This window comes from Parus major, chromosome 24 (genome assembly GCF_001522545.3).
Source record: "Parus major isolate Abel chromosome 24, Parus_major1.1, whole genome shotgun sequence".
In the NCBI taxonomy this organism is placed as follows: Eukaryota; Metazoa; Chordata; class Aves; order Passeriformes; family Paridae; genus Parus; species Parus major.
This window is the reverse complement of record NC_031792.1, coordinates 1524888-1549082: the sequence shown is the minus strand read 5'-3', so window position 1 is coordinate 1549082 and position 24195 is coordinate 1524888. Positions and strand designations below refer to the sequence as shown.

Sequence of the window (24195 nt, the reverse complement as noted above, 5' to 3'; positions counted from 1 at the left end):
ACATTAACCTGGAAGCCTGTCCCAATCCCCATGTGTGATCCCAGCCCTCTGACAGGGTGCTGACCAAACCCAACACAGCCGAGGGGCTACGGGGAAGTTTCTTTTGTCCCCTCGCCTCCTTTTCCCTCTCTCTCCATCCCTGCTGACTGAGGGCCACCTCAGCAGCCCAATTATCCCCTAATTAGTGCTGGAGCAGCAGCATCATTGTCCTTCCTGCACTCCTGCCAGTTCTGCTGCACGGCTCGGAGATGTGAGGAGTCACATCCTGCTAAAGGCGCCCCATAATTGCTGAATTGTCACTTCAGGCCAGTTTATTTCCCTTTTTCCCCTTCCCTTTCAGAGTCAGAGCCCTCGTGGACGCCGTCACCTGCAGACATCTGAAGCCAGGATGGTTTTGTTTGATGTTGAGCTGCAGCAAAATCCCCCCCGTGTGCATTAAAGTCCCTCATTAATGGCCTGCCCTGCCTTGAAGGTGTTTCCCTGCTGTTTGTGGGGACTTCTCCTGCTCCCAGGCAGATAAATAATTCAATGCCACAGCTGGATGGTGCCCTGGGGATGTGTGGCTGCTAAAAGCAGGAGTTTATAATGAAAGGAACCACAGAGAGGGGTCTCATCTGCGCTGACTCTGCCCATGTGGCCTCAGCCTGTTCCCCCTCCTCGGGGAAATGCGGTTTATTTATGTGCTGACACTTCTGTCAGGTCTTGAAAACAGATGGGGCACAGAGAAATGTGTCAGAAACGGGCCTGGAAGCTCCAAGCTGCATTTTAACAATAACACACCTTCTCTTTTTCGAGCTGGAGGATCATTTCCTCTGGCAAACCCAATTATGTGGCTGCCTGTGTGCAGTGAGTCATTTAAAATAACTATTTTCTTTCCCCCCCCAAGATCATATTGAACAAACAATTCATTCCAGAGAGGACAGGGAGACTTTAAGGGCCCAAGCAGAGGTTGTTTGGTAAAGCAGGGCCTCCCAACAAAGTGAAACGCAGGGCTGCCTGCCCACGAGGGGAAATCTCTCCACATCCCTGAGGTGGGCACTGCTCCTGCCCAGCTCTGTGCAGGCAGGAATGCTGCAGGGCTCTGTTCACCGGCTCTTTCATGGAATATTTCCCCTGGCTCTCAGCTGAGTGGGTAATTCCTGCATTTCCCACACGCACAACCCCTCTCCTTCACCCTTTGCCACATCCTTTGGTGGGGTTGAGGTGCCACCCTGCCTGTGAGGTGTGAGACCTCGCCCTGGGCACTGCCCTGAGATGGATTTTGGTTTCTTTCTCTGTTTGGGGTTATTTTCTGTCAGCGTGGCCTGGCCCTGGCTCTGCTCCCCTCAGGGCAAGGTCCTGATCTGTGACCAAAAGGTCTCTGCAGTGTGAGGAGCAGGAGGAGCTGGCACTCACCCTCTCCGTGCCGCCAGGGCTATTTATAGGATTAATAGGATTCACCATGGAGAGCTGTTTTGACTTCTGGCTCCCTCATCCTGCTCAGCCCCAGTGCTCCCTGGAGCAGTGAATCCCTCCCTGAATCCCCAGGCTCTGGGGGTGCTGCTGTTTTGTCACCCCAGCGCTGTTTTTGGGGAGGCTTGGCAGCACTTCAGCCCTTCCCCACCCTCTGAAAGCCACGGGGAGGTGGCTGGGTCCGGGGAACCCTTTGAGCCTTTCCAGGTTGTGTGACCTGACTGGGCTGCCCTGAAACCCCTCCAAGCCTCCAGCACAGACAGAAAGCACAGCTGGAGCTCTCCACACCCGCATTCACCCCCAGATGTCCTTCAGCAGAGCATTCCTTGCTCTGTGACCAGTTTTCCCCCAAACCCTGGTGCCTGGCCAGCAGCGGAAGGATGGGAAGGATGTATTTTCTGCTCTCTGGGATTAGGGGTGGAGCAGTTCAGACTCAATCCCTGCCCCGAGGGCTAAACCAGGCTGTCCCCTGGCACGGTGTCTTTGCACAGGAGCACTCACACATCTCTGGGTTTCAAACCATTTTACCAGGAATGTGAGGATTATTTATGGGCAGGAAGAGGTAACGGGGATGCCACACTCCCAGCAAGTCATGGGCAGGGGGAATTCAAAATTCTGGCTCCTAAATGTGCCTTTAGGGCCCTTCATCCTGGGCCAGGGAGCCTCCCTGGGTGTCCCTCTCCCTCTGCAAAGTCCCTGCCTGCAGATTTTGGAGTCCTGAGGAGCTCAGGCTCCTGTCAGAGCTGCCGGGGGATGGGGATCCTGCCGAAGGAGGAACAATGCTCCTTTTCTTCCCCAGAGCACCAGGGATGTGTCAGCACAGCGTGCTTGGACAGACCTCAGGGTTTGTTTGGGTGTAGCAGAAACATTTGACAGCTCAGGGTGAATCAAGCGCTCCAAACCCCTCTTTGGAGTCTTTTGCACTCAAAGCTCAGCTTTTTGCCAGTTTTTGCCTTTATTTTTTGCCTGTACCTGGCACAGAAACTGTGCCTGGATGAGAAAAGGGCCTCAGGTACCTGCTGAGCATCATGTGAGAGGTGCTGCTGGTTCAGGATCTTACACTTGCCCTTCCACAGCACAAAATTAGTGAATTTAGGCACAGGTGGGAATTACTCATCCTGCACTGGCAGCTGGATGGTTCTGGAATGGGCCAGGGCAGTTTTTGGCTTCACAAGGAATGAAAATCCAACTGGCAGAAATAATTTAGGGAGCTTGGATGGAATTGGACCTTGCTGTTTACACTTCAGCTCTTCCTGTTAATGGCTAAAGAAAGGACTGAGAAAAAGGTGGAAAACTCTGCAGTTAAAAGTTCCACTTCCTGCTGGAGATCTGGGCACTCTGGAAGTCAACACCTGCTTTAAATTCAGAGTTTTGAGAAGGAGAACTCCCGTGGGTGCTGCTGATCTTTCTGGCATCACTTTGGTCATAACTGGGTGCTTCTCAATGCACTGAAAAACCCGAATCACCTTCAAGCATCAATTTTGAGAGGGGGGAAAAAAACCCCAAACCTTTTGCTGTCCTTTAGAGCAGAGGGAAGCATTTTCTTTGCTTGGGAGTTTGTGTTTTCTGCTCCTACAAAATCCATCTTGAACAACAACAAAAAATAAATCAGCAAACCGGAGGAAGGCTGGATGGAAAATTACAGTTCCCATCTAATTAAGGTAATGTCAGAAAGCTTAGAAATCATCCAGGGCCTCAACCAGCACATCCTGATGCAATTAGGCTGCTGCAGACTTTTGGTTCAGGGCTCTGGGAGGAACAGTGAATTCCTTTTATCCTGGGAGCACAAGGGCTCTTCTTGCTGACCTCGGCAGACCTGGGGCTTGGGCAGCGGCCACGACTCTGCAGCCAAGGGAAATCGGGGTAAAGAGCCTCAAAAAGGTCACTCCAGCAGGATGATTCCCTAAATCAAACAATAATGATGGATTCCAACTCATCAAAGCAGTGCACAATGGGAAATCAGTGTAAAGAGCCTCCAAAATGTCATTCCTGCAGGATGATTCTGTAAATCCAGTGATGAGGATGGATTCAAACTCATCAAATTAATGCAGAAGGAATCTAGAAGGAAACAGGGTCACAGGATCGACTGAAAGATGAGAGCAGGGCAGGCCCTCCTTGCTAAAAAAATGATTTTGTCCATTTGTTCAACACCAAAAAGTGCAATATTTTAATCTCAGAGAGCTAAAAATCAACCTCATATATCCCAACCTGTAATTTTCCCGTTGTTGGGACGTCCTGTACTCCCTAACACCCTGCTTTAAAAATCTTCTCCTGCTCTGCAGAGCCTTCCAGAGTAAGACAAAAACACCCCAGAAAGCTCTGGTGGAGCACCCTGGGCTCCAGCTCCCTCCAGGTACATCTGCTGCTCTCCCCCATGGCAAGGTACAGGTAAAAGGGGCTTTTTTTGGAACACAAAGCTGTGTTAATGTAAACAGGATTAAGCTTAGCTCCACCATAATCCTAAATAATGTCTGTTCTGTATAGTAAACCCCACACCAGGCTGGTTTTCCTCTGAAAAATTCTGGGTTTGGAAGAAGTGTTGGTGAGGAGCTGAGCCCTGAAAATTCTAGAGCTGAGCAGGAGCTCAAACCAAAGTGCAAGGGAAGCAGGAACACTTGAGGTGTGTCATGTTTGCTCCCAGAACTTTATATATATATATATATATATATATTTAGTTTTCTTGGGTAAAAGGAGCAGAGATCTGTGTGAGAGTGAGTTTTGGGATGCCTGCAGCCCCAAATGGGGATGGAACCTGCGGGTTTGGGGCATTTCCATGGTTAAATTCAGGCTCAGGAGGGTTGGGATGGGCTGGGAAGAGCTGCTGCTCCCAGGGCAGGACACATCCCAGCAAATCTTTGTCCTCCCTGGGCTGGAAGTTGGTACCTGGAGTATTTTCCAGGGTGGATGGCAGGAATGAAGGAAGGATGCCCATCCAGGCAGAAAATCACACTGCTGTGATAATATTTAGGATTGTGTTGAAGCAGCTGCCTTGGAGCTTGAAACAAACTGAATCCTGAGGGAGTGAAACAAAAAATCTTTCACTTTTTTAGAGGCCTGAATCTGTGGATTTAGAGGCCCAATGTGTGGATTTAAAGGTGTGAATCTGTGGATTTAGAGGTGTGAATCTGAGCACCGAGGCCTCGTGGCTGTGTTGAAGGTAAAGGGCTGAAGCTGTGGCCCACAATGTCCTTGTTATTCCCCAGCTGATGGAGAAGTGAAACATTTTGGACTCTCAAGCTTCAAAAATTGCCCTTGGGGTTTCTGCTGAGCATCTCAGGGGCTTTGTCCCTTCATGCATTTCACAGCACTTTGCCATTTTTAGGTCACTAAACTTTTATTTCTGATAAATTTCCTTGGTAAATTCAGTCAAGTGCTCCCCTCAGCTGCCTCCCTGGATTTTTGAGTTTTGCAGCAATCCAAGGCTCTTGCTGAAGTCACTCAGTCTGCCAGGTTTTTGGGTACAAAGTTAGGAAATGCTCTTCAGTCCAACTGTCTGAACGTCTGCAGGAAAATCTTATGTTTAATGGAAAAAACCCAAAACCAGCCAACCAAGCCTGCTAATGAAGTGTAAGTCTGCAGAATTACAGCAGCCATGGGAACGAAACGACTTTGTCCTGGTGACATCCCAATTCCATTGCCTCAGAAGCCTCCTCTAAATACTCATTGTTTAAAATGTAACTGCTTTGGGATTTAGGAATGACTTTTTTTTATTTTATTTTTACTAATAATAACAGTGTCAACCTCCTCCTGCTTTTAAGAGATAGAGACTAAAATCTTGCCAAAAATTCTTTTTTTTGTGAATGCACAAGGAATGTTCTGAGAGAAGGAACAGAAAACAAACTGCTTGGTGAAAGGGTTTTTCCTTTAAGTGAGACAGAAGTGGAAGAGCCACAGAGACTCCTCCAAAACTGCAGATTTTCTGCAGGGGAGGGGCTGTGTCCTTGGGGAATCAGTGCCAGTTCCTAAATGATGATAAAAAGCAGGAATTGAAGTCTTGTGGGGCTGGGCACTGCTGTCACTACAGCAGAAGAAGCTGCAGAGCCCCTCCCCAGGGCAGGCCAGGTCTGCTCCATTAAAGAGGGATCAGATCTGCCACTTGTGCTGCCTTTTTCCCCAAAGCCACCAGGGCAGCCCCTCAGCCCCGTCCCCTTCCAGCTCCCCAGGCTCTGCTGAGCGAGCAGAGCTGCCTCAGCACAGGTCCAGGCACCTTTCTGAACCAGCAGACCGAGCCATGTGTGATTAAAGTTGGATTTCCTATGTCAGGATAATTAGGAGCGAGGCTGTGACCAGATTGTGACTTTGATGGGCTGTAAAAGCATAAACTCTGCCTGACACTGCTGAGATCATATGGGATGGGGGCTTAAAACCTGCTGCATTGGCACAATAAAGGGAAGCTTAGTGAAAAGGGAGGTAATCCCATAAATGGATCAGATTGTTTACCCTCCATGTCCCACAGCAGCCCTGCCCAAAGGGATTGCAGCATTTCCAGCAGCCTGGAAGGGTCACAGAGAGGGGGATGGAAAGGGAAAGGTCACTGGGATCTGCTCTTTGCCTCATTTGTGCCAGATGGGTCCTCAGAGTGACCAGGAACCCAAGTCTGAGTTTCCCTGGTCTCTCAGAGTGACCAGGAACCCAAGTCTGAGTTTCCCTGGTCTCTCAGAGTGACCAGGAACCCAAGTTCGAGTTTCCCTGGTCTCTCAGAGTGACCAGGAACCCAAGTTTGAGTTTCCCTGGCCTCTCCCCCACACAGCATCCCTCCTGAGCTGCTGGACAGGCTCTGTTCCTGGCTGCCAGGGCCCAAGCCAGCTTCCCTGCACGCAGGAACAGAAACTGGGCCATGGGAAGTGCTGAGGCAGCTCCCAGGACGTGGAGGGGCTGCTCTACTGTTCCAAATGAGTGTTACAGAGGGAGGCTCGTGTCTCTTCCAGGAAACCTCCCCTGGCTGTCCTGGAATTGTTTCATGGGTGATAACTCGGGGTTCCCTGCTCCTGCACTGTGGGTTTTGTGCTGTCTTGAGATGAAGATAAGCGGGGATGGGACAGAGAGTGAGCAAACTGTGGCCCCCAGAGTGAGGATCTGGCAGTGCTGGTTTGGCTCAAATGTGGATGAAATGAAAAGCTCTTTGCTCAGCTCAGGAGTCCTGTCCTGCTCCCTCCTCCCAGCCTGGCGAGGGCTGAGCTGCCCCACAGCAGGCAGGGATGTCAGCCAGGCTTTGGGATGAGACCTCTGCTGCTTGTTTTCACAGGCAGAAGACTGAGATCTGGGAAGATCAGAGGGAAAAGCGAGATCCCCACCATTCACCCTGCCGTGCAAACATTTTGTTTTCTGTTTCAGCAACAGCTGCAGGCCTATGTGGCCTGGGTGAATTCCCAGCTGAAGAAGAAGCCAGCAGTGAGGCCAGTGCAGGACCTGAGGCAGGATCTGCGGGATGGGGTCACTCTTGCCCTGCTCATCGAGATTGTAGGTCAGTGGTGCCATCTGGCCCTGTTTTTCCCCCTCAGCTCTGGCTCTGTGTGGAGGAGCTGCCTCAGCCCTGGCATCTGCTGGGCAGATGTTGCTGGGGGTGGCAGCTCGTGGGGAGGGGGTGGCTGGGAGGGAAAACAATCATAAATCAGATCATGGATGCAATTCTATTAAAGCTCTTATGGTTCAGAGGCAGTTACAGCAGATGGGGAAACCTGGCAGGGGCGCTGGGAACTCTCACAGCGCTGGCATGGGATGTTTTTTGGGAAGAGTGACCCGTTTGCCAATGTCATCCCTTCTCCCTGGGCAGGGGGACAGGGAATGGGGGTGCAGTGAGTTCCTTGTCCTTGCTGCTCCTTCCTGCTCACACTCATCCTCTGCCCCAGTGGGGCACAGGTCTCCAAACTTCTCCCAGCTGGGTCCCACGGGCTTCAGTTCTTCACCACTGAGCCCTTCCCACGGAGCTCAGTCCTCTGGGGAGAGGCAGCTCCAGCGTGGGTCCCTCAGGGGGTCACAAACCCTGCCAGAATCCTGCTCCAACCCCCAAAACCTTGATCTCATCCCACCACAGCCCCAATCCCAGTGATTCCTGGAGCTGGGCTCCCGTTAAGCAGGACAAGAAGCCCCATGAAGGACCCACATGAGCTCAGAGCAGTCCCAGCAATCCCTCTGACACTCCCCAGCCGTTCAGTTCCCCTCTGATAAAGCTTTTTCACTTCCTTCAGCTGGTGAGAAGCTGAGTGGCATTGAGGTCAACCCCAGCAGCCAGCAGGAGATGAGGGAAAATGTGGAGAAAGTCTTACAGTTCGTGGCATCGAAAAAGATCCGCATGCACCAGACATCAGCTAAAGGTACGTGGCTCTGGGGGGTGATTTTAGCTGTTGAAATTCTGTTTCTGGCTTTGTTTTCTATCAAACAGGTATTTTATGAGTAAATTAATGTGTCAGTTTGTGGGGGATTTGGAGGTTTTTTCCCCCTCTGGTTTAGTGAAGGTTTTGGGTTGAAAGATGGACAATGCAGAGAAATAAAAGGGAATTTTTTTCCCTGCTACTGAGCATTCAGAAGCTCAGGTAGTGCTGTAATGAGGAATACAGGCTTGGAATCTTTCCCCAAAAAGGACACATAAACCTGCTAGAGTGAAAAGAGACATGGAAAAATATTTGTGGTTCACTGGAAGCCATGGCTTGGAAACAGAGAAGGGACACAAGGCACGATCACATGTCTGTGGCGTGGTTTAGTCAGGACTTTGAGTAGCTCTGACTAAATTGTTTTGGGAAATCTTGGTCTGGAAGAGTGGCTGATCTTTGCCATGACATCAGTGTGCTGGAAAATACTCGTGTGATATCACCAAATGTGATTAATTAACATTTGCAAACAGTTTTTGGCACAGGGTGCCACCACTGGAGAAATGCATTGCTGTTCTGTCTTTTGTGCTTTAAAAAAGGGAATTCTCTGCTAATAAAGTCAGTGCTCAGTGTATTTATAACACTCAGGAGCTGCTCTGCTTCTGTGTGAGCATTCAGTAATTATGTGTTCAGTAATGAGCTGCTGGAAATGGCCATAAAGGGAGGCTCAGAGCTCTGAACCCGTGCTGTGGAGGTGGTGGGTGTTTGTTGTGCCCTGCTCCACCAAAGCTGAGCTGGAGCAGCTCTACTGCCTTCAGTGATCTCCCTGTGCAGCCACAGCTCTACTGCCTTCAGTGATCTCCCTGTGCAGCCACAGCTCTGCTGCCTTCAGTGATCTCCCTGTGCAGCCACAGCTCTGCTGCCTTCAGTGATCTCCCTGTGCAGCCACAGCTCTGCTGCCGCCTCACGCTAACCACCCAAAAATCCGCATTTCACAGATATCGTCGATGGGAACTTGAAATCCACCATGAGGCTGATCCTGGCTTTGGCTGCTCACTTCAAACCAGGCTCTGGCAGAGCTGGCACCCCTGGCTCGGGGGGCAAGAGCTGGGCAGCACCCCCGGGCAGCCTCCGGCCGCGCTCGGCCGCCGCCGTGGCCCAAGGGGCGGTGGCCGCGCTGGCCGATGTCCGGCAGGATGTCCAGCAGTCCGGCCGGGATGTGTTCAGGCACAGACAGAGGTGAGGGGCTCTTCCCTGCTTATGTGAGGCTGGGTTGGGTTAGGATTCAAATGGAAAGGAAAAGAAATGCAGCTTTGTCTGTTTTATTTCTGGCGGGAGGGAGCCGCTGTCGTGCACAATCGGCTCAAAAGTGCCCTCGCAGAGGGGGCACTGCCCTGGCTCTGCTGCCAGCCCAGGGTTTGATTCTCAGGTTTTACAGCAAAATAACAGCTGGGTCTCTCTTGATGTCCCTGGAACAGAACAGGGAGTATGGCCCAGGCAGAGGGAGCTGTGCTGCCTCGCTCTCCCCACGCTGCCCTTGGTGCTGTCTCCTCAGAGATGTTCTCATGCCAAGTGAAACACGAGCCAGGTTTTCTCCACAGCGATCTGGGAGTTTTATTTCCAGAGCTGAGGGTGTTGTAAAAGTCCTTCTGGCTCCTCCATTGCTCATCCCACTGCTCCAGGTGGCTGCTGAGTCCTGGGGATGCTGAAAATCCACACACACACACACACAGGGAATAATTCTGAAAATCCCATTTGCCCCTTGCCAAAGGTGCTGTGTGGGTGACAATAACAGTAATAGCAATGACATTTAACTGGAGCCAGGTGCTGGGGCTGTGCAGGGTTTCATTTACAGAGCTGAAGGTCATTTGCCCATTTGATTCTGGCTCCAGGGAGCACCCATGAAACAGTCTGGAAATGAGGCTGAAATGGTAAATTTTGTTGAAAAATGGAATGTTAAAGGTTTCTCTTGAAAAGGCCTTGGAGTCCTTCAGGAAAGCCAGTCCTTGTGATGTTTCCTTGCATTCCCAGAGCTTTTGGAGTTTTCTAACCACAGAATTAGGAAGGAGCTTAAAACAACGAGTCCTGTTTGCCTGTTTTCCCTTAACACCAAGATGGGGATCCCTGATAGGAAAATTGACATTTTTCCAGCTGTCTCCTCTTCCTTACCTCCTTTTCCTCAGCTTTCCCCCACTTCCTTTTTGGAGACAGAAGAATTCCAGCCGCGCTCAGGTGAGGCTCCCCTCGTTTTGTGATTGTCACCCCCAGGAACAGCAGCATGGATGAGGAGATTGAGAATCCCTACTGGAGCGTGCGGGCCCTGGTGCAGCAGTACGAGGGGCAGCAGAATGTGCCAGCAGAGTTCCACCCTCCCAGGTAAGGAATTTTATTGCCAAGACGTGTCCTTTGTCTGACATTCCCTAAAGTGCCTGTTCTCCTCACCAAAATCTGCTTTGATGGAAAAGGGCATCCCTGGCTGGTCTGGAGGGTGAAACCTCTGGAGGGTGAAGCAGTTTTCTGTTGTTTTCATGGGTATGGGAGAGAAAATGCAGCCAAAAAAAAGGGCTTTTGAAGAAAAATTACTCCAGTGAGTGAGCTGATCCAGCATGGAGAGCTTTGTAGTGAAGGGAAGCCGCTCCCTTTTCCCCCAGAGAACCTGGAACTACTCAGAAAAGCAAGAAGTGTGTTACTGAGCACATCGGAGCTCCCTCTGGAAATGGTTCTGCGCTCCAGTAAATCTCATCTGGAGCACATCCGAGGGCAGGGCTGCACGTGGGGAGCTGCAGCTCTTGGCCTCAGAGTTTCTCATTCCTGCTGAAAGCCCCAGCTCTGCTTTTCCTTGTCCTTCCCCTGCCTGGGCCGTGCCCCGAGTGCCTCCCTCCCGTTTCTGTGGGAGTGAGGAGTTCACTGCCCAAGGACAGATTGCCACTGACAGCCTCTCAGCAGGCAAAATGTTTCCCCAGCGTTTCTCAGGCCAATTTTTTATGCTCCACAGCACCAATAATTCTCTGTGTACCTGAAAATTAAGGTTGCTTTGCTCAACAGAGGAGAAAAACACAAGAGTTTGTGTTTACCCCCCAATTTTGCTGCGTGCCATTGAGAGGGTGTTTATAAATAGACTTTAGGAGGAGTGTGGGGCTCCCAGCGAGGCAGTGCTGGAGCAGTGCCTCCACATGATGTCAGCAGTGTGCTTTTGAGGCCGGCCTGCCAGGGGGGATGTAAAAATCCTGCTCTTGGCAGCAGCATTTCATGGATAATGCCACAGGACCTTGGCACTGGCTCTTGAACCGTGAGCTCAGGAGTGCCACACTGCTCCCTGCTCTCATCCCTCAGCTTCAGGGAGCTGGAATATTTGATATATTCTTCTACCCTATCAGGTGGCTGCTGTTTCCTATTATTTTGGTATTTTGGTGGTAAACAAAAATCTCTCTGTGTATCCTATGTTTTTATTTTATTTTTCCCCATAACGGCATGAATTCTCTGCCTGCAATGCAATGTTGAGGGGGCAGAACACAGCGAGAACCTTTCCACAAGTGATCCAAACCTGGGAGCATTCCAGCTGCTGGGGGTGTCTCTGCTGACACAATTCTGCACGATGAAAACAAGATGCTTTCCCTTTTCCTCGCGGGGAGAAATGTGCTTAGCTCAGTAAGGAGCGCTGGCTGGGAGAAACGAAATGCTTCTTTTTTTATTAGTGAGAGACGTTGTTGAGTGCATGACCCACCTCCAGCTGGCTCTGGTGCTCCAGGGCAGCATCCCCGGCCCTGCAGCGGCTCCTTCCCCGCTCCCAGCTCTCCCAGCCTCGCTCACACAATTCCCAGCACCGACGCGCGCAGGCTGCCGAAATGATTCATGGAAAAATTTGCCAAAAATCAGATGATTCCCAGGCTGCCGAGCCCCTCACCCATCCCTCTCCCTTTCCCCTCCCCTTCCAGCAGCATTCCCTCCCCCACCCCTGAGCCAGGCATCTCGGAGAAAGGCTGTGCCTGCACAGCCCGTGTGACAGCAGGAGGGAGAGGGAGCCGTGCCTGGGGCTGGGGACAGCCGGGGAAGAGCCTGCATCCTTCTGGAAGCTGGGGAGAGCCTGGGAATAACCCACATCCCCCTGGAAGCTGGGGAGAGCTGCCTGGGAATAACCCACATCCCCCTGGAAGCTGGGGAGAGCCTGGGAATAACCCACATCCCCCTGGAAGCTGAGGAGAGCCTGGGAATAACCCACATCCCTCTGGAAGCTGGGGAGAGCTGCCTGGGAATAACCCACATCCCTCTGGAAGCTGGGGACAGCCTGGGAATAACCCACATCCCTCTGGAAGCTGGGGAGAGCTGCCTGGGAATAACCCACATCCCTCTGGAAGCTGGGGAGAGCTGCCTGGGAAGAGCCCGCATCCCCCCGGCAGCAGCTCCTTCCCCCGGCGGCTCCTCGGGTGCTCGGCAGCGCAAGGAGGGCGGGATGGGATGAGAAACACCCCCGGCAAGCCCCGAGCCTTGTGATGAAAACAAGCGGCTGTGCAGCTGACCAAAATGCAGCAGCAGGGGACAAATAACCTGCGAGGAAAATCAGCGGGAGCCCAAGGCAGGCTGCAGAATTCCCCGGCTCCGGAATCAATCCCGTTTGCGGGGGCTGCGGATTTGCCTCTCAGCCGGCGGAGAGCCTGAGTTGGTTATTTTGTGTGTGTGTGTGTGTGTGCTGGTTCTGCTGGGAACCTTCTGGGCACCCTGGCTCGCAGAGATTCCTGCAGGAGTTTGGCAGGAGCCGGCGGCCTCTGCGCTGAGGCTGGCGAAGGGAAGGAGGAATGAGCGGAGCCGGGACCCTGCGGATGCTGTGAGGCCACAGGTTCAAGTGGGATCATGGGAGGGAAGCAGGTCAAATGGTGAGCGATTGTGTCCATTGTGCTCGGGAACAGCAGGGATGGGTGTTTATTAAAATTCGGGGGATTCAGGCAGCGCTGGGGCTCCTCGCCCCGGAGCCGGGGCCCGGGGGAGGCAGGATGTGGGTTAAGGAGCCAAGCGGTGAGAGGAATAAAGTGGAGCAGTTTGCATCATAAATCTCTCTTGGAAAGCTCTCATCTGCCAGCCCTCGTTTCTGCATGCTTTAATAAGGAATTGTTCTGCACTTTTAAAGGCGTTGCATCAGCGGGTGTTTCATACTCTGATGGTTTGGGCTGATACAGAACCTGGGCAAGTGTTTCCAGCATTAATTGGAGGATGCAGAAAGCAACCTGACCTGTGCTGCTGCTTCTGCTGCCTCCGGCTCTGCCACTGTTTGGAATGTTTGGGAGGTGGTTATGGATGCTGGGTGAACCCAGTGGCCTTTTGAAACAGGAAAACTGCCTGGGAAGGGTCTGGGAACGTGGGAATGCCCAAGGAAATGTAAAGGTGTCTGTGCTGTGGGGACATATCCCCACCTGTGGTCCCATTTATTGGCTTTGGGCTGGGAGAAGCTCATTTGGAATGTTATTTCCAGGCTCATATCCTTGTTTTTCATCCTGCTCATGCTTTTTTGGTTCCTCTGTTTCACCAGCTTCTCTCCCATCTGTGGCTGGTGGTGTTTTTCTGGGACAGCTTTTGCAGGGATGAGAACCAGCAGTGCCTCGGGGTGAGGGCAGGTTCAGAGAATCAGCTGAGAACAGGAGGGAGGGAATTCTGAGATCTGTTCCTAGAAGGAGGTGAAATCCCTCCTGGAGCTGCTGGCCATGTCAGACCAGCTGGGCTTCCTGCTGGCATCTGTGTTGTGTGAAAGTTTCATCCTTTCTTCTGGCCCTTGTTACATAATGCAATCCCAGCACAACTGCCAAAACAAATCATAAAACAGCATTTTAAAAAAAACAAACCCATAATTTTATGTCATGCCCCCATTCAGCAATGAGCAGGAGCAGGGGCTGGTTACAAACCTGATATTAAAAATATGTCTAATGAGGGACTGCTGTGATGGATTTGGAATTCCTGGAGGTCAATCCTGGAGCAAAGCCAGGTGGCCAGGAGCCCTTTGAGCACCATGCACACACCTGAGAGGACAGCTACTGTCCCTGGTGGAGATTTCTATTGGACAATTTCTTTCACTTTTGCACGGGGGAAGTCTGGACCACAAAAAACTGGACTCAGCTCTGTGGTTTGAATGAGGAGAGGCTCGTCCTGGCCGTGGGAGTGGGGCAGGCAGGAGCAGCAAGTCATTTCCATCTCTATTGCAGGGCTTTTCCCATTCTGTGGGAGCTGTGGGAGACGGAGCAGCAGTGCTGGGAAGATGCAGGGAGGGAGCTGCTGAAGCCTCTTATTTTTCTAAACCTATTATATTATTTCCACACTGTTTTTCTTTTTGTTCCCTGCCCTTTGTTTCTGTGCTGGGGGGAGAATGAAAAATTAACTCCTGCTCACACTTGCAAGGATTCATTCCTGCGACTTTCGGGGTACATTGAATGGGTCAGTGAGCTTCAGCCACCTTTTGATGTTGTCTGGGAGATGCACTTAGGAAGAATTTCTGAGAAAAAGATTGCTTGAACCTCCCAGTCAGCTGAGATGGCTCCTGTGAAAATATGTGGGCACTTCTAAGAAGTTTTAATGGAAGGACACGAGTGAGTGGAATCTGACTTTCGAGTATATTGGGATTTAAAGTTGAAGTGATCCATCTGAAAGCTCTGGAGCAAGAAATGAAGCCAGGGTGGCTTTTTTGTCCAGCATAAGGCTGGCAGTAAATTACTCCTGAGTGTGCTCCTACCTCGTGTGAGAGCCTGAATTCAAAAAATTCCATGTCCAGGTTGGGTTGTTGAAGGTTTCTCTGGGAAGCAGATCATTCTTATATAAAAGTGAATGTGGAGAAATGCTTGTTGGAAATTATTGCTGGCCAGCATTATCTAAAAGAGCTGTTCCTGCCTTGCTCTGCAGCCTGACTTCACCCAGCCCTGTCCACAGTGCAAAGAGTGAATCCACCGTAGCCCCCTCGGAGGAGAAGGAGAGACTTGTGATCCTCCAAACTGAAGAAACAGAGACTAAACCAGGTAAAACATCGGGACTTTTTTGTGTGATAAAAGCTGAAAAGCTCCCCAGGGACTGGAATTGTTTAATGCTGGCTCCAGAGTGTCCTTGGGGCACTGAGGGATGTTCTGCAAAGCCCACGGGTGCTTTTCCCCCTCTGTCACACACCCTGTCTCCAGTGCTGTGCTTGGAGATCTCCCTGAATCTGGTGCAAAGTTATCTGGGATAAAATGTGTGGAGGAAAGCTTGGTTTGCCAAGGAATGAGCCATAAACCCTTGGGGTGGATGAGCTGGCACACCCTGGCACTGCAGGTCCCTCCTGGGCTGCCAGAGCACATCCAGCTCCTCTCTCCTGCAGAAGAGGCCGATGCTCACTTCCAGCCTGAGTGGCAGGCAGGGAGCTCCGCGTCCTACCTGGAGAACTCATGGGAGGAGCAGCTCCTGGAACAGCAGGACCACCTGGAAAAGGAAATGGAGGAGGCCAAAAAGATGATTTCGGGTTTGCAGGTGAGAGATTTCTCTTCCCAGAGAGCGTTCCCTCGGCTGAACCTTCATATTTGGCACATTCTCCCCACAATTCTTCATTTGTGGGACTTTTCCCTCACTTCCCCTGCCTGCCCCTCGCTGGGTGTGTTTGGCTCTGCCTGGGGAGCAGAGCCCCTGGATCCATCTGGTGAAGGCACTGAGCTCTCTCAGGAGCATCCCTTTCTGTTTGTGCTGGGAACCACGGTGGCTTTGAATTGTAAATATTTATGTGGCAGTAAACAAAGCAGAGATTGTGTGAGGAGCACAGGCAGCTGGGCGGGCACTTTCCCCAGGGACAATGGGCAGGACACAAAAGAGTCACCAAACAAAAATAAAAAATTCCTTGGTTGACTGGTAAAATCCCTCTGCATTTTGTGCCCAGGAGGGACTGGCACTGCTGCCCCCTCATCCCCTGGGAGTGAGGAGAGGCAGCTGATGTGGCCAGCCAGGAAATTGGATTTGATTCATTGATTTTCCTCCTCTTACTCAATAATTGAGAGGCTCCAGTTGGTGAGAGTTTGGTTGAAATATTGGGGATCTGATGCACACACACCCTATAAGGTGCTAAAGCTGGGAATTCACTCCCTGGATATCTGAGTTGTCCTTGTTTGGTTCTTTCTGTGGGGCAGAGCATGGGCTGACAGACTCCTGGGAGAGCCTTGTCAGGGGATAAATCTTCCTGTTCATTCCTGAAAAAAACCTCATTTTTGAGGGGAATAAATCAGCAGAAATGGCAAATGAAGCTGGTTAGGGACTGTTGATAGGAGTGACTGCTGGCCAGAGCTGCAGCTCCCCTATTTCCCTTTGAAATCTCTGAAAAGGAGATTTTTTTCCCCCCCTTTTTCTCCCCAGGCTTTGTTGCTCAATGGGTCTTTACCTGAGGATGAGCAGGAAGGGTCCTTTGAACTTTCTGAGCGTGGAGCCTGCCCTGAGGAGCAGCTGGTGAGAACATCCCTGGACCCAAATTTCCCTGCTCCAGCTGCCTTTTGCCCTGCCCTGCCCCTGCTGCAATAACAACACTGATATTTTGCATTCAGATCATCATCCGAAGCCGTCTGGACCAGAGTGTGGAAGAAAATCAAGATCTGAAGGTTAGAGGGTGACAAATGGAAGGGGAAGAGAGGTTTTGCAGATTGTTCTACTTGATTTTTTGGGGGAAAATAGGGTGGGGATGAGGCAGAGTGGGAAAATGATGGATGAAATGGGGAATATTCTGTTAGGGCTCCAACTCTGGAGGTTTGGGACCAGCTCTGATGCTGGCAGAAGTGTTTGATGTTGGCCTGAAGGACACATTTGAGGGACTGGGCAATTGTTGTTTTGCTCAGGACTTCAGTAGCAGCTTTTGTCATGTTTGTAGCTCATTAAAATTTCTCAGGGCCTGACTGGCTCTTGGATCTGTGGGAAAAGCTGGGATGTGCTTCCTCCTGCAGCAGAAAACACTGGCTCTGGTCGGTTCTGAAGGGGTGACAAGGTGCTGTTTAAACAAATTGTCTTGCATTTGCAGAAGGAGCTGCTGAAATACAAACAAGAAGCTCGGAACCTCCAGGGAATAAAGGTGAGGAAAGGGGCATTTAATCAAAAATAAATAGTAGTGCTTTAGGTGAGGAGGGCCAGCAGCAACCACACACCTCAGAGGAATCTCAGATTGTGGAAGGAGGAGTATTGGGGGCTTGGAGATGGGGGATCCTGTGGTTTATTGCTGAATTTTTAGACAGGTACAAGGAGCTGGTTTTCCTGGCTTCTGTTCTGTCTGTAAAAGTGAGGTCAAATATTCCTTTTTTTTTTTTTTTCTCCTTTTTTCCCCCTGTTTCTCCTAAACAAAAAGAGGCATAAATTTCTTGATTCTCTTGGCTCTTTTATCCCCTCCCCTCTCATGAAGTACACACTCAATAGCATTGGCCCAGTGAACTCATTCCTGCCAGCACAGGAAAAAGAGCCTGGGGTGTCCCTGTGCTGCCCAGAAATGGCTCCATTTGTTCCTCTGGAGTGGTGAACACTGCTCATCTCCTCCTGCCTGAGGTATTTTTAGAGCTGCCTGTCAGAAGGCAGCAAACAGCAGTGCCTGTCCAAGGTGGAGCTCTGGGTGAGTGAAAGGTGCAGAATTAGTGCTGACTTTGGCCTCTCCGGAGAGGATTTCACTGCACAACTGGGTCACACTCAGGGCTTAAGGCTCCTCATGTCCTGGGCTGATCTTGGCCTCTCTGTGCCCTCTGGATGCTCTGTGGCTGGAGCAGGAGCTGCAGGGCACTGAACGCCCTCCAGAGCTGCTCCCGTCCATCAGAGCCAGTGCCCGTCACTGCTGGAGCGGGAAATTCAGGCTGAAGCAGAGAAATCCCTCAGTGCTGGCAGCCAAAATCAGGGGAAGGGAATGAGTTTTGGGTAAGAGGGAGGCAGGAGGGCTGAGAGCCCTCTGGGGGCTGGCAGTCCCTGCCCTCCCTGCAGAGATCCCCTCTCCCCAGGACGCTCTGCAGCAGAGGCTGATCCAGCAGGACGCCTCAGTCCTGCAGCTCAAGCAGGAGCTGCTGAGAGCCAGCATGGACAAGGAGGAGCTGCACAACCAGAATGTGAGTCACTATTACTGTCATCATTATTATTATTATTATTATTATTATTATTATTATTATTATTATTATTATTATTATTATTATTATTAATTATTTTGGCAGGGGGTTGGTGGCCCCAAGGCTGGCTGCAGCAGAGATTTCGGGGTCGTGGGATAGGGAACAAGCAGTCAAAGGTCTCTGCACAGCACAGCTGTGCTGGCCAGCTGTGAGGCTGGAGATTCCTGACCTTCACTCTCGCTTCCTGTCCTCCAGGACCTTCAGCTGGGACAGGGAGGGGCTTTCCCTGATGTTTTCAGTGATGTTTTTTGTCCCTCAGTGATGCATTTGTCCCTCCTCGCTCCCTGGCTCAGCAGGTGGCACCTGCCCTGTGCAGGTCTCTAAATGTCAGCTCCCTTGGCCTCTGTAGGTTTCTGGTCACCCTTTAGCACGAGGGCCAGAGGTTTCACTGTCTGGGAATATCTGCCTCACACCTGGCTGTTATTCCTGCAGGTTGACCTCCAGAGGAAGGTTGAAGAGAGGAACCGGCTCCTGGCGGAATACAAAGTAATGGAACCTCTTCCGTGGGGGTTTGGGTGGTTCTTCAGTTCTGGGAATGGGATTGTTCCTTCCTGAGCACTTGTACAGCCCCTGGAAGGAGCTGCAGGAGCCAGGGGTGTTTGTAGTGAGCTGGAAGGATCAGAAGTTCTTTGCATTCCCCCCACAGCCTTTTGCAGATCTTTTATTGTCGTGGTTTGTGGTGGTGGCTGCTGAGTGTCCAACACTTGTGCAGATGAGGTTGGGTGAGCTGTTTGTCCTCTGATCCCTCGGGAATCTGCCCTCTGGGACAGCTGTGTGACCTCAGCAGCGGATCTTTGGCCAAGGGGACTTTGGGCAATAAAAACCTGATCGATCTTGTCAAAAAATAGCTCTGACACTCAGCTCTAACATCTGGCAAAGCACACCCTGTACAAGTCACCTGATCCTGGCAGATGACACGCTTTTCCCTGCCATGGGAAGATGACTGAGCCTCCCTCCCTGCCCTGCTGATTCCCTGGATCCCTGTGTTGCAGAAGGAGCTGTGCCAGAAGGATCGGCACTTGCAGCAGCACCAGACCAAGCTGGATGAGATGCTCAGGCAGCTTTCCGAGGCCAGCTACCAGCAGGTAGGGAGAGCTGGGCTGCACTGGGAGCTGGCCTGGCTGGCCCAGCTGGTGGTGACTCCTCTGCTGCCCCTCCCCAGGTGGATTTGGAGCGGGAGCTGGAGCACAAGGAGGCGTTGCTGGCTCACTGCATGAAGAGAGAGGCTGAGGAGGTACGGGAGCCTTGCTCCACACGTGAGGTGGTGTTTGCCCAGTACCCTGTAGGCACCTACAGAAACCCTCCCCTTCATCCCACAGAGATCTGGCTCTGCCTTCTCACTGGCAGAGCCTTGACCAAGGCAGGCAAAGCCCCCAGAGCTCCCAGCACTGAGCACTCTTGGCTCAGAATCCCCAGGGATGAAACAGTGAGGGATGCCAGAGGCTTTCTCAGCTTCCAGCTTCACCTCTGACCCTGGCAGCAGTTAGACCACAGCTCAATCTACCTCCTCCTTTTCCTGCTGACCCTGGTATTGAGTCTTCCCACCTTTACATGAGGAATCTGTGCCTGCACACTTCAGGGAGTGCCTTTATCTGGGAGAAGACGGTTTTAGCACTGATGTGGAAAGTGCTCATTTTGAAGTGCTCATCCCTCTCATTTTGAAATCCATAAATGGGGATTTTTGGGGAGGTCCTGACACTCACACTCACATTTTCCCCTGCCCAGGTGATGGCTTACAGCAGTCACAGTGCCCAGAGCAATGGCTTTCTCCAGCCAGCAGGAAAAGGAGCTGCTCCCACAGCCCACCGAGGGGTAAGTGCACCTGAGGGGTGCATTCCCAGCACCCTGGGAACTCTTCTGTTAGGAGAGGAAAGGAGGATGGGGAGGCAGCAGCCTGGGCTGCTCTGAGCTGTGGTGTTTTGGGCAGACCAATGACCTGCAGCTGGTCCGGGACGCCCTGCGCAGCCTCAGGAACAGCTTCAGTGGCCACGACCCGCAGCACCACACCATCGACAGCCTGGAGCAGGGCATCTCCAGCCTCATGGAGCGCCTGCACCGCATGGAGACACAGAAGAGGCAGGAGAGGAGGGTAAAGGCTCCCCAGGCCACTCAGCTCCTGCCCCTCACACAGCAGCTGGAGGGCTCTGACTGGGAGGTGACACTTTGTCCTTGTTGTTTTGGCTTTGCACAGGTCCGGGGGAAATCTCCAGCGAGCAGAGCAACCAACGAGTGCAGAGACTCCTGGCCTCCCAAATCCAGTGAGTGCCTTGCAGGTCCTGCCCTTCCCCTGCCAAATTCATGGGGATCCCGGCTGCAGAATCCCCTTGGGAATCCCTTCGGAATCCTCCCTGGATCAGAGCTCCCTGCAAAGGGAAGGGACACGCCTTTATGGCTGGGTTTTTGTAGAGCACCATCACAGTGGGAGTCTGGGCCTCTTGGGCAGTGCTGCAGCACAAATAACAATCAGAGGGAAAAGGGATGTCATCCCAGCTTTCCTGCTGCTTTGCACCATCTAGTGGGGACAGAGAAGCGCTCCCTTTTAGTGTTCACTGCCTTTCGTATCCACAGAACGGTGCAGCCTTTTAAAACACCACATTTCCACGTGTCACGAGTATTTTCTGCAAAAAAGGAGTCTTAAAACTGTGGAGTTCAGTTCCTCTGTTTCAGCTCTTGGGGGGAAGCAGGAAAGAAGGCATGAGAGAAACACAGATGGGCAAATTAAAATCCACGCACCACCATCCATCCTGGGCAGCTGGAACGGGAAGATGGGGAGGGATAACGATGATAAGGGATGATACTTAATGATAAAAGTTGCTGCCTTGCAGAGCTGCCTCACTCTCAGAGCACGCCTGTGATGAGCACCAGTGCCTGCACCAAAGTGTTGTACTTCACCGACCGCTCCCTCACCCCCTTCATGGTCAGCATACCAAAGAGGTGAGGCTGGGCCTTCCTAGCCCTCCTGTGCCCCTAAAAGCAGCGCTCTGATTTTCTGGGAATGCTCCCAGCCAGCACAGGTTTGCTGGATTTCGTGCTGTTGGCTGGGGAAAATTATCTGCGGTAGTCCCTGAGCTTTGTTTTTGTATTTTGTTTTTGTATTTATTCCCCTTGCAGGTTAGGGGAAGTGACTCTGAAGGATTTCAAGGCAGCCATCGATCGGGAAGGAACCCATCGGTACCACTTCAAAGCCCTGGACCCAGAGTTTGGCACAGTGAAGGAGGAGGTAAATGTGGGGCTGAGCTTTGGGGTCAGCGTCACCACACAGCCCTGGGGACCACGGTCACTCCCTTTTAAACTAATGAAATACTGGATGTTCCCCCAAACAAAACTGACTGCTTTCCCAGCTCTGGGTTAAGCTCCTCTTGTGCTAAGATATTTTCATCCTCAGCAAAAGCAATCCCAAGGATGTGGTTGTGATTGCCTGGGAATTACAGAGCCCCTTGGGCAAAGCCAGCCTGGGACACAGCAAAAATCCAGGCTGCAGGTTTTATAAAACCTGTTGCAATGGGAGAGCCTGTATTAAAACACAATCTCTCACTTTCTTCTGAAGGTTTTTCAGCGAGAACTCTGTGTGTGTGTGTGGCATCGTTCCCTTTGTGTGCAGCCCTGTTTATGCTCAGGCTGGTGTGGGTGTGGATTGGATTCATTACAGGTTATTGGGACACAAATTGATGAGGACAAGGGCAAAGGGTCACCCTCTCTGGGGACAGGCAGCAGCAGCAGCTGGAGGTTTGGCACAGAAAAGGCGTTTCCTGTCTTTAGTTTACCTTTAATGTCAAAAAAAGCCCCACCGATAATAATCCTGATATTCATTGGTGAAAGAGGCATGGTCTGTTATTTACCTAAATTGTGAAAAGGTGACTCATTCCTCAGCCATCATTCCCATGTGTTCCCTGGATTTTTTTGGGAAATCTGAGCTAGGATTTGACTTCATGTCCCTGATGCCCCTCACCCTGCAGAACCACGTGTCCAGACTCCAGACATGACTGAAACCCTTTATTTAATTTCTTTTTTTTTTTTTTTTCTGGTAGGTATTCCATGATGATGACATCATCCCTGGCTGGGAGGGGAAAATCGTGGCCTGGGTGGAAGAAGACCACGGGGAGAATTAATGGAGCTTTCAAGCCGTGTTTCTATGGAAACCTGTGACTGTGGAGCTCAGAGAGTGACCAAGGAGCCCAAGCGCTGGGAGGAGGCCAATTCAAGCTGCCAGAAAAGAGCCTCTGTGCAAGGCACGGGTGGTGAGGCCGTGTGCATGGACAGCTGGCACCCAACTGCCCGTGCCCGAGGGCAGCTGCTGTCCTGAGGCTGCAGGGACACAAACGCCCGGCTTGGCCCTGCCAGCAAAACCCTGGAGGCCTTAAGGATGCTTTCTCCTCCATCCCTGCACTGTGTGCTGCAGGCTCAGCCGGGCATCTCCTGTGCTGGTGTCACAGGAAGCTGCACAGATGGTGAAAATGTGAAGCTTTGCCTTCGTGGAGAAGTTGCTGGATTGCGAGGGCTGAAGGTTGGAGCGGCTGCTGTCCTGCAGGAGCAGAGTGACTCTGTGGACATTGCAGGCTCACAGGACCTGTTCCAAGGGGAAGAGTCCTCTGGAGGGTTGAGACATGCTCTGAAGCAAAGCTCACCAACCTGGCCAAGCTCCTTTCTCCCAAACTCAGGCTCGCATTTCCCAGCCCTGCTTTCCCCACTTGCTCTCCAAAGCTGTTCCCATTCCCGAGGCCCTCTGGGTTTGCTCTGCAGCTGCAGGGACTGTGGGATCTTGGTGCTTGTTTGTTTGCTGAAGGATTCCATGGGTGGGGGAGCTGGAATCAGCTGAGCTCTTTCCAGCCCCTGTCCTTGCTGAGCCTCTGTCCTCGCACTCCTGCCCTCTCTGCTGTCACCTCCTGCGCACAGGCACTGCCAGGGCCACCAAGCACTTACCCACAACACTTCCTTGCTGTGCTGAGTCCTGAGGATCAGGAAAGAACTGCTGGGGAAAGAACAAACCCTAAAATCCCCCAAGGGTGGATTTTTCCCTTTGGTTTTGTGGTTTTGTTTCTCTACATCGCCTGTGGGCTTGGGAGGTCGGATGGGCTCTGCTCCTTCCCAGCTCCTGTGGGCCTTCCATGGACTGTCTTTGTGTGCTGTGCATGAGGCTGGGAGAGGGGGAAACCTGGTTTTACTGTTTTATATTAACATGTCGTTTTGTAAACATGTTCTTGAAATTATTTTGTACCGATTCACATTTGTCTGAGGACTGTGGATATTTTTATACTAGTGCAAGTGCTCTCTGTATATTTCTGCACGCATTATACTGTGTTTTACTCCTTTCCTGGTGGATGCTGAGATGTTTTGTATCGTCTTCTGTTAACACAACACTGGCCTTGTAATTTTATTTTACTATGGAAATCTGATTGCTTGATGCTGGGTTTTATATCAAGGCTCTTACGTGGTTTTGTGCCACATTGGCACAACACAAGCTGCCTCCTGTTCTGGACAATTTGTGTGACTTTCTACTTACAGACAGTGGGAGGAAAGTTCATCAGTGAACAAGTTAATTAATGGGGGAAATACACCCCTTTTGGAAAAGAAACAAAGATTTTCTTTCTCCCCTGGACATAGTTTCTCTGTTGCATGGTCTCTAGCGAAGAGGGCATGGGCTTGTGATACTGACATCGATTGTATTCAAATTGCAAACTTGTCACAAGTGTTTCATTCCTCGGGTTTTACTCATCAGTTTTATTTCAGCAACAGCCCCACACCCGGGCTGAGTTTCATGGAGAAAATTACGAAACTTTTCAAGGTCTGCTGTTGCCCCACTTCACGTCCTTCTCTGCTATTCAGAGGAGCAGTTTGGTTTGGCTTCTCCCTCATAAAAGCAAAAGGAAAAATGAGTTTTAAATGAGTTTTAATTCTGACTCCAGAGATTTTGCTACAGGATGAAATTAACAAGTACAGGAACAGCAAAGTAACTGTGAGGAAAGCTGGGCAGAAATAAACCGGTTGTAAGCAGTGAAATAAAGGGATATGGTAGCAAGAGCACGTCTCAGAACAAACCCACGCTCCACGGAAAATTCTGGCTTAGGTTGAGGTGAACTTGGTATGTTTTAGTTTATGGCCTTTGCCACTCTCCTGTCGCACTGAAGGGAGCGCGGCTCCATCCCCTGACTCCCTTGGGTGTATTTGTGTGTTCCACCCCATCCACAGCCTCTCCCCTGGCCCCTCCTGGGGCTGTTTCCTCTCCTCCAGTCCTGTCCGTGCGAGCAGAGCCCGATCCCCGGCCGTCCGTGCTGCCGGGGAGCCGTGCAGAGCCACACGCTGCGGCCGATCCCGTTTCCCCG

The 24195-nt window shown here is 51.4% G+C and overlaps 1 protein-coding gene across 2 annotated transcripts in view; it reads left to right on the top strand.

The window, feature by feature from the left end:
• The window catches only part of DIXDC1 (DIX domain containing 1), a 25769-nt gene extending 2003 nt beyond the window's left edge, over nucleotides 1-23766 (top strand). The window contains exons 2-20 of one of the 2 annotated variants that reach the window (XM_015649887.3): nucleotides 6787-6916; nucleotides 7641-7766; nucleotides 8759-8999; nucleotides 10029-10136; nucleotides 14640-14752; nucleotides 15088-15236; nucleotides 16107-16196; nucleotides 16292-16345; nucleotides 16759-16809; nucleotides 17714-17818; nucleotides 18308-18361; nucleotides 18868-18960; nucleotides 19038-19109; nucleotides 19601-19687; nucleotides 19803-19964; nucleotides 20067-20133; nucleotides 20701-20809; nucleotides 20987-21095; nucleotides 21904-23766. In XM_015649887.3, coding sequence (XP_015505373.1) covers nucleotides 6787-6916; nucleotides 7641-7766; nucleotides 8759-8999; nucleotides 10029-10136; nucleotides 14640-14752; nucleotides 15088-15236; nucleotides 16107-16196; nucleotides 16292-16345; nucleotides 16759-16809; nucleotides 17714-17818; nucleotides 18308-18361; nucleotides 18868-18960; nucleotides 19038-19109; nucleotides 19601-19687; nucleotides 19803-19964; nucleotides 20067-20133; nucleotides 20701-20809; nucleotides 20987-21095; nucleotides 21904-21984 — 2001 coding nt within the window. In that variant the 3' untranslated portion in view covers nucleotides 21985-23766. Of the gene's footprint in view, nucleotides 1-6786; nucleotides 6917-7640; nucleotides 7767-8758; nucleotides 9000-10028; nucleotides 10137-11707; nucleotides 12632-14639; nucleotides 14753-15087; nucleotides 15237-16106; nucleotides 16197-16291; nucleotides 16346-16758; nucleotides 16810-17713; nucleotides 17819-18307; nucleotides 18362-18867; nucleotides 18961-19037; nucleotides 19110-19600; nucleotides 19688-19802; nucleotides 19965-20066; nucleotides 20134-20700; nucleotides 20810-20986; nucleotides 21096-21903 lie in introns of those variants that run through there. The other variant, XM_015649891.3, reaches the window with a different exon arrangement.
• The last annotated feature ends 429 nt before the right edge of the window (nucleotides 23767-24195 follow it).